The 9,653-nt window shown below is 38.5% G+C and overlaps 1 protein-coding gene across 1 annotated transcript in view; it reads left to right on the plus strand.

The window, feature by feature from the left end:
• Positions 1 to 2,371: 2,371 nt before the first annotated feature.
• PGM3 (phosphoglucomutase 3) overlaps positions 2,372 to 9,653 on the plus strand; it is a 48,229-nt gene continuing 40,947 nt past the window's right edge. The window contains exons 1-3 of the mRNA XM_006870670.1: positions 2,372 to 2,575; positions 3,906 to 4,090; positions 7,134 to 7,201. Of these exons, the coding sequence (XP_006870732.1) occupies positions 2,372 to 2,575; positions 3,906 to 4,090; positions 7,134 to 7,201 (457 nt within the window). The remainder of the gene's footprint in view (positions 2,576 to 3,905; positions 4,091 to 7,133; positions 7,202 to 9,653) is intronic.

Here is a 9,653-nt window from a genome sequence, read left to right on the forward strand (position 1 = left end):
TTTCTGTTCCCCTGCTTGATCTTGCCGTTTGATCTCACCCAAGATGTTGACTCTGGGCCTCTGAGCCCAGCAGATTCAAAAGTACATGATTTCTTACTTTAGCTTCAAGTTCCACTAGCTATAAGCTTTCAAACTTTTAAAATATTCCTAGCTCTGTGGTTCCGAGTTTTGGAGCTCTGCTGGATCTGCTTTGCCTCGTATTCTGTGGTATGGCTGACGGGGAGCTTCACTGCATCTCCTTCTAGCCACTGTCAAGCCCCACCTCCCCTCATGTTGTTGTAATCGGATAATATTTAAAATGCTCTAACCAGGGTACATATACCCTCCCCATTCATTGTCAACAAGTTGATTCCACCTCATAGTGATCTCAGGTTCATAAAGTATTTTAGCATAGAGTTTTAGCCCTGTGGGTATAGTTTTTACATGTAAGCTGAGCTTTACTAAAAACGTTTTTGTTTAAACTACGGGGATGTTGTTAATAAAATAATAAATTTATGCTGAAACACTGCACAAACCTTTTCTAGATAATCATTTTAGTTTCACCCCTCTGACAGGGTCATCTGATGTGGTCTCCCTCTCCCTCCCCTAAGTGATGCCATTGGGCCCAACTGAGGTCTGTCACTGTTCAGTTCCAGGATAGAGAGAAAAGGGGGACGTGAGAGGAACAAACTGGGTTTTCAAAATTGAGTGGAGAAAGGGAATACTTTTTTTTTGAGTGGGCACTGTGGATTTGGGAAAACATACGTTTTAGTTAAAGCATTTGAAAAATGCCCGTCAGATGTAAAATACTAACTTTTAAAAAAATAATTTCTTTTTCTCTGCACATGAATATGTTATATTATGTATGTGAGTACTCTAAGAGATACAAATAAGAAACAAATTTAAGGATGGAAATCTTTATCCTGACTCTTGGTTTTTTAACAATTTCTGGATTTAGCAGGACTAGTTTACAGCCTTATGAGTAACCATAATACATACTGTCTGCTTAGTTTTTTTGGAGGAAAAAAAAAAGTATCCATCCTTGTGAAACAGAGTTGATGACTTTGTACCAAACTAAATAACTAAATGGACTTGCTGCTTGTTAGCTTTTTCTAACTGGACAAAAGCAAATCCCCCCCACCTCCACCATTTCCTTTTACTTCTGTTCATTGATGCAATGAAGAACAGTAAAGAAAAGACGATAGTGGTAGGATCTCTCTCATCATCCCTAGTTGGGATTAGATTACGAAGATTGTATTGACCACTGAAAGACTGAGATTGGAAGCACCAAATTCCATTTGATAGGACTATCCTGCCTAAGGAAGTATTCGTGGGTGTACAGCTGATGTTTTCATTTTAAAACTCCATAAAAGGTGGAAGAAGATGTTTTCAGAACTTGATTTAGAAGCACATTCTGATTCTCCTGTATGAAAATTGAAGATCTCTTCATGGTGTATTAGGAGGTTGGAACAGAGAGTTTCCTAAAAGATGCCCTTTATGTTTCTTTTGAGAAACAAATTTCCAAGATATCATGAACTACGTAGTGCCAGTCCCCATGAGAAACTGGAGAGCTTGACCTTAACCAGCCACCCATGTGAACTTAATTTATTTAATTTAGCATCAGGTTTAAGATCTATTTCACATTTGTAAAGTAGGATGAACTTTGCTCTTTTAGGAGTATCTGAATCTTGTTTTGGACTCTTTATTTCAGTTGAGGTTGGTAGTTGTTAAGTGCCGTCATGTCAGTTTTGACTCATAGCAGGGGTGGGGACCCTGTTTTCATAGCAGGGGTGGGGACCCTGTTTTCTGCCAAAGGCCATTTGGATATGTATGACATCATTTAATATAAATTTATGTTGCTATGAAAAAAGCTCCTAGATTTATTGAATTTTGAGTCCTGCCTGTGGGTTGCCTTGGTGCAGGACCAGACCAAATGATTTTGCAAGTTTATATGGTCCATGGACAGGACATTCCCCACTCTTGTGTATACGGTTTCTAAGGAGCATCTACTGAGTTTGAACCTCCAGCCAGCCTTATGGTTCAAACTGACCTTGTTGTTGAGTGCTTATCCTACAGTGCCACAGTTGAGAGTGGATCATTTAAAATTCTCTTTGAATCCAGGAATGGTTTTAGAGCCAAACTGAGATGATTTGAGACAGTCTGATTTCTGTTCTGGATCTGCCCTGGGGTGGACAATGCAAGTTAGGTGGGGCTGTCTAGGTAATTCTGACTCCTAGGTCTTTATTCTATGACTATTCCTTCCTCTCTCAAACATAATCCTGTTGATGGGTTCAAAATGAGGCAGACCTGTTAGGGCAGAAGGATAGTTTTTGAAACAAAATATCCTTTAAAAATTTATTATGTCTGAAAATTATTCCATAATTTTGTAGACATGGACTTAGATGCTATTACAAAACACTCCACATCACACGCCAAGCCCAATGGACTCGTTCTTCAATACGGGACAGCTGGATTTCGAACGAAGGCAGAACATCTTGACCATATCATGTTTCGCATGGGATTGTTGGCTGTCCTGAGGTCAAAGCATACAAAATCAACGATAGGAGTCATGGTAACTGCATCACACAATCCTGAGGTAATGGGCTTTGTACTCTGAAAAACAAAAGTACACTGATGAAGTACTCTGAGCATTTGAGCCATAGTACAAATTCTTATTCTAGGGATGTGCTTTCTTGTTTTTATGTGTCTTTAGATTTGGAGCAACTTTTTCTTAATAAAATGGGCATTTAGTTCATGATTCTTTAGGTTACGGAGAGGAAGAATGAGATGCTCATTATTTTTTAGAGAATGTCCATGTTGGAGAAGTAACTACATGTCCTTTCAGTATAGATAATAAAAGGGTATTATTTCTATTAAAATATAAGTGATGAAAGAGGTTCAAGGAAGGAGCTGGAAGGGAGAGAAGGGCACATATTTGAAAAGGCAACACATTTCGAATATTTTTAGGCTGATTTTCTATAGATGGGAGTAATTTCCTGTCCTGAATGAGTTACCAAACTAGAGGCTCCAGGGTTCCAAAAATGTGTTTGAGGGAGAATATTGATGAGACTTGATGGTTTTCATTTTCTGACAAGTTTATAATCAAAGTTTTTTTTATTATTATTATATAATGCATACAGTTCACTAATGTGTAGTTTCAATAATATGCTTTTCTGTGATACTAGGACATTAGATTTTTATCTGTATCGTGGAATTAGCAGCAAGTCAAAGCTATGTAGATCATTGAGTGAATGTAACCTCTGCCTTCCCAAAGAAGAAGATATTGTTTGTCCAGTTCTAAATGTGTGGTTGTGATAAATACGCAAATATCTAAATGTAAAATTGCCATAAAAAATGTAACTTGTGGGACGTGCCCCAAATTTGTTAGTTCAAGAAATATGAACTTAGTTCAAATCATTCTTAACTGTTTCCTTCATTTGGCATTAGCTGCATTTTCTTACCAGGAATTTGAGCAGAACAGAGTTGGGAGTCAGTTTTCAGCTTTTGTGCCAGCCTCTGGTTGGCCAGTATGCTCTTGGAACCACAGTATAGGGAGAAGGCTGTCTAGGAGCCCTCATTCCATTCCAGGTCTGCCAAGCCTCAGTTCATTGATACTGCAGATTTAAGAGCCAGATAGATTTTAGATATCAGCAATGACATTTATTAGCTTTATGAACATAATCGCAAATACTAAGCCTCTCTAAATCTCAGTTTTTTCTTAGTAGTGTTGATAAGTGTATCACTAGGGTCTAATGATATTATGTATATGTAAGGCCCAGTTTGGCACTTGGTTTTCAATCTGTGGTCACTCTTGAAGCTGCTTTGCCATCACTGTCCTTTGTTGGGAGGAGAAGCAGTATGAGTCCTACTTCTTCAACTTCACTCATGAATATGCACAGATTGCTTATTGCTGTTTTTCTTTTAAGGAAGACAATGGTGTGAAATTGGTGGATCCTTTGGGTGAAATGTTAGCACCTTCCTGGGAGGAACATGCTACCTGTTTAGCAAACGTTGAGGAGCAAGATATACAGAGAGTGCTGATTGACATCAGTGAGAAAGAAGCAGTGAATTTACAGCAAGATGCCTTCATAGTTATTGGTAGAGATACCAGGTAAGCATAGGTGCTAACCGCGGAAGTAAGTTTTGGAAAAGCGATATGAATGATTGGTTCCATTTTAGTAGCCAGATGAACTGAAAGCTTGGCGTAGAATTGCCCTGAGTAGGCTGAGTGGTTTCTCCATCTACCTGACTTTTCTGATAGGATGTAGGAGTAGGTCAGGCAGCTGTGTGTCACAGATGGTTAAGTGCTTGATTATCAACCCATAGGTTGACAGTTTGAACTCACCGAGTCACCTCTGAGACATGACTGGTGATCTGTTTCTGAAAGGTCACAGCTTTGTAAGCCCATATGGAACACAGTTCTGCTTTGCATACATAGGGTCACCCAGTGTTGGATAACATAATAAGAAAGGCAAACACAAGCTTACTTGTGCTTACTTACTAACTTGTAGTGAACAAGCTCCTATGGGTTTCACTATATCTCTGGAGGTAAGAAGCTTGCCTTTCTTACTGGGTATTCCTTCCTTGTCAGGGATTGTACATTTGAAAAGAGGCTTTAATTCTGTAGGAGGGGAAAGTGGGATTGAGAGAGAGACAGAAGCCGGTCACACTTAGAAGCAGAATCTTTGGTGTGGTGAAGAAATGTGAAATTGTTCACTTGCAGATTAGTAAATAAAGTAATCCTGTGTTTGTCATACTTATTGAGTAATCCAACACTGAGGCATCCATGAGTTGGAATCAACTCCATGGTAACTAACAAAAGCAACAGGAGTGAGTCACTACTGCAGGGTGGGATTTAGAATCATACTCTCAGTGAATCTAACTAACACTTAACTCTAACACATGATTTGAGTAGGTTCCGTAGCCTTTGGAAGCTTCCATTTTTTCATTTGTAAAGTATTGATGATAAGACCTATCACTGGGATTTGTGAGGATTTAATGAAATAATGTATGCAAAATACTACGTGTCATGAGGGAGGAATTTAATAAATGTCTCCTTTCTTCCTAACTTTACTAGGCTTATTTTTCTTTAGATCAGGGGTTGTTGTTAGGTGCCATCGAGTTGGTACCGACTCATAGCGACCCTGGGTACAACAGAACGAAACACTGCATGGTCCTGGGCCAACCTCACAGTTGTTGCCACGCTTGAGCCCATAGATGCTGCCACTTAGCCAATCCATCTCTCTGGGGGTCTTCCTCTTTTTCTGTGACCCTTCACCTTACCAAACATGATATCCTTCTCCAGTAACTGGTCCCTCCTGAAAATATGTCCAAAGTATGAGGGATAGAGAACCCTTTTTCTGCCAAAATTTATAACATCATTCATGGGCCATAGAAAATTATCAACTTAAAATTATCCTCCTGTATTTGGTCCTACATTTAATTAACTTACCCCTAATGTGACAGGTAGAATTGCAGTTGCCCTGGCAGGGCTAGACCAAATGATTTTTAGGACCTTGTATGGCCTGTGAGCCGGATATTTCTCACGCTTGCGCTAGAGCAAGTACACCTGACATTAACTCTTAGGGGTTTACTTTATAATATGTATTAGTGTTCAAATATTTCTTTCATTTTCCCATATTGTTCACAGTAGCAATCTGTATTATTTTCTACACATTTGTCATATTTGGTAGCTTTTGCCTTCCTTTATAAATTATTATTTTTTTAACTGAAGTGTTAGATTAAAATATCTCCCCTTTTGTATGAGATCTGGTTTATTCAGAAATTTCTAGTCAGTCTCCTTATGCTTAGAGTTTTAAAAGATCCCCTTTATTGTGTTATCAGAGTAGTCTTTTTGATACCACTGATTGCAGATTTATAGGTAGCAGAAATAGTCAAGTGACTTAGGCTCTGAAAGAAATAACTCCACTGAAAAGCCATCCCATATGTATATGGCTTTTAACCTTTTAACTGAATTAAACAATATGGAACCTCTTTTTGTAAAGGCAGTTATGTAATGTGGTTTCTATTTAGGCATGCAAATACAGGCATACCTCAGATATTGTGGGTTCCCTTCGAGACCACTGCAAATAGCAGGTACCACACTTGGTGAGCAAATCACAGGAATTGTATCCCCCAGTGCATAGAAAGGTTTTGTTTATACTATACTGTAGGCTTTTAAGTGTGCAACAGCATTATGAGAAAGTTTGACATATTGGGAGAATTCTAAAATATGACACAAAGATGTGAAGTGAGCTCCAGCTTTTGGGAAAATGGAACTGTAGACTTGCTTAATGCTGAGTTGCCACAAACGTTCAATTTGTAAAAATTACAATATCTGCAAAGCAGAGTAAAGCACAATTCAGTAAAACAAAGTATTCCTGTAGTTTGTTCAGACTGTTCAAAAAATTGGTTCTGTATTTCTTGTTGTTATTGTTAGGTGCCATTGAGTCAATTCTGACCTATAGCGACCCTGTATAGGGTTTCCAAGGAGCAGCTGGTGAGCTTGAACCACTGACCTTGCAGTTCAAATGACTTTGCAGTCTGAAGCATTAGCCCACAGAGCCACACCTGGACTCCCATGTATTTGTGGTGGTTTAGCAAAAAGGTACTGTTTGTGGCACTTCGGGTTAATGTGCTGGACTGCAAGGTCAGTAGTTCAAGCTCACCAGCAGTTCTTTGGTAACCCTATACAGGTCGCAGTGATCAAACATATCAAACGCTATACAGGTCGCAAAGACCCGACACTGTCTATGCATGGTTTAACATTTATTTTAATTGTGCTTTGACAACATGTATGTTGTTAGAGTAAAACTTGAAAGGGTGTTTTGAGATGGTGGCATTAGTATAACTTTTTATATCTATTGTCTAAATACATTTAAAAACCAAACATCTTTTCAAGAAATATATTCTGAAATGACTGGAAAATGCTTGTAATTTGCCTGTATCTTTTCAGTTTCCAGGTGCCCTGGTGGCCCAGTGATTAAAGTGTTTGCTAATCAAAAGACAGTTTTACTCTGCCCTGTGGGGTCACTGTGAGTCAGCGTTGACTGGACCTCATTGAGGTTTTCACAGTGGATAGATTTCAGTTAAAATAGAGCTGTTTGCTCAGAACAAGCAACTGCATTGGTGATTTTATTTTCTTCCTTTATTAGGCCCAGCAGTGAGAAACTTTCGCAATCTGTTATAGACGGCGTGACTGTTTTGGGAGGTCAGTTCCATGGTAAGTGGTTATCCTGAACTGTAAAAAAAAATATTTTAAAAAATTGCAACAGTAGTACTTACTTTGTTTCAAAAAGCAGATTAAAATGGTATTTGAAAAATGCCCATCAGATGTAAAATACTAACTTTTTAAAAAGAATTTCTTTCTCTCGGGACATGAATATTATGTATTATCTATGTGAATAATCTAGGAGATGTAAATAAGAAATTCTAAACTTACACATCTTTCTTTACTGAAGACAGAAACACTGAAGTAACTTGAAGATTCTCATATTTGGGAACTTTAGACAATATTGTTGTAGTTGTTGTTAAGGGCCGTCAAGTCGGTTCTGACCCATAGTGACCCTGTATTGTTAATAGCTGATGGGTGATCTGTGGAATCAGCTGTTGCCTGTTAAATAGTGATGGAAAATACTGTTTTTGTTAATCCTGGTGGTTTTCTGAAATGCAAGACAAGGGAGACTAGGATTCTCTTCTCATATCACTGTGTCTATTGCTAGGCAGCTACTCCACTGTTACGTGGTGAACATTTCCTAGTGTCACCTATTTCACATGAAAAACAAAAAAACCTCTTGACGCTTCAGACCTCTTCTCTCATTCCTGCTGTGTTCCATTCCCTCACCGTTAGTCTGACATTGTAGAAGAGCTCATTTGGATCTGTTTCTCTGTTTTCTCATCTCCTAGTCATTCCTTAGTGCACTCAGGGTCAATCCCTATCCTTATCCATTCAGTATACTCTTCTGCATTCTAATGGTCAAACCTGGGACTCAGCGATGCCCACGGACTCAGAGGCCGCCAGGCACTGTGGTCCCTTGGGATTGTTTGCAGTGGTGCTGGCACTTGCACTTTTCTAGGAAGGATACATCGTTTTGTCAGGTGACTCATAGGGGCCTCTGACCTACAAATAGCTAAAAATTCTCATTTGAAGTTTTTATTTCAGTTGACTTCCTTAAAGCTGTGTATTTTAACTACTACTTCCTTGGCCTCTATTCCTTTTTTGGGCATTGGTGCTGGTTTTTCTTCTGTATCTTTTATCATGGGCATTCTTCAGTTCTTTTTTTATATCACACAATTTCAGAATGGTTTACTGTCATACCTTCAGCTAAGTGCATCCTTTTATTAATTCATCAAACTTTTTAACTACCTGCTTTGTGCTCTGTACTTCACTGTATCACAACCAACCCATAAGAAGAAACCTAGTTACTGTCATTACAAGTATGTGTGCTCGTGTATGTTACTATGTAAAAGATTCAGTAATCAACATTTATCCATTCTACATGTCATGCTGGCATTGTGTTTCATTAAAAATGCAGAAACTCTGGTTTCCTCTTTGTGGTGTAAATAATTTAACATAAACTGAAGACTTTGGTGTTTGTCTTTGGTTCCTGAGAGAGAGAACTTCTAAAATCTTGATTTTCCCGGTTGATTGAAGTAACTTTGCTCTAAGGTCTGCAGCCCACCTCTAACCTAACAGGTTGTACTAATCATACTAATAGTGGAGTCAAGTGGAAACTGGCAAGGCCAGAAAGACACCAAGTGTTGTCAGTTGACTTCAGGGAAGAGTGAATGTGATTCAGTCCATCTTACTTGTAATGAGGTTCCAATTAAGCTCCATAATTTTCCTGGTTTGTGAAAGAAGATGCACCTTAAATCTTTCTAGACCTCTCCCTGTGCCTACTTCCATTTGTATACTTTTCATTGTAATTAAAATGTAACCATAAGTGCATGTATAATACTTCCCTTGAATTTTGAGTTGTTTTAGCTAAATATAAGGAAGTATTTTGGATCTCTTTACAGCAGTAAACATCCATTAATAATTGTAACATATAATGAATGAATGAAGTATGAATCTATGAAAATTGGAAGTTGTCATAAATGAAGTGGAACACAAACTTTGATATTCTCAGCATTAGTGAGCTGAAATGGACTGCTAGAGGCCATTTTGAATCTGCCAATCCCATGGTTTACTATGCTGGGCATGACAAATTGAAGAGGAATGGCATCCCATTCATCATCAAAAAGAACATTTCAAGATCTGTCTTGAAGGATGATGTAGCATAATATCCATGTGTCTACAAGTCCTAGTGTGGTGCTGTAGGATAAAGCACTGGCTTGCAAGGTTGGTTTAAACTGCAAGATTGATGGTTCAAACTCACCAGCTTCTCCTTGGACACCCTATGAGTAGGAACCAACTGGACAACATTTAACAACAACAAGGAAGATCGGTCAGTATAACCAGTGATAATGAAATTGAAGAATTCTACCAACTTCTTCCATCTGAAATTGGTCAAACATGCAATCACGATGTGTTGATAATTACTGGTAATTGGAATGCAAAGATTGGAAACAAAGAGGAGAGATCAGTAGTTGGAAATATGGCCTTGGTGACAGAAACAGTGCTGGAAATCACCTGATAGAATTTTAAAAGACCAATGACTTCTTCGTTGCAAATA

The sequence above is a fragment of the Chrysochloris asiatica genome, unplaced genomic scaffold (assembly GCF_000296735.1).
Source record: "Chrysochloris asiatica unplaced genomic scaffold, ChrAsi1.0 scaffold00146, whole genome shotgun sequence".
Taxonomy (NCBI): domain Eukaryota; kingdom Metazoa; phylum Chordata; class Mammalia; order Afrosoricida; family Chrysochloridae; genus Chrysochloris; species Chrysochloris asiatica.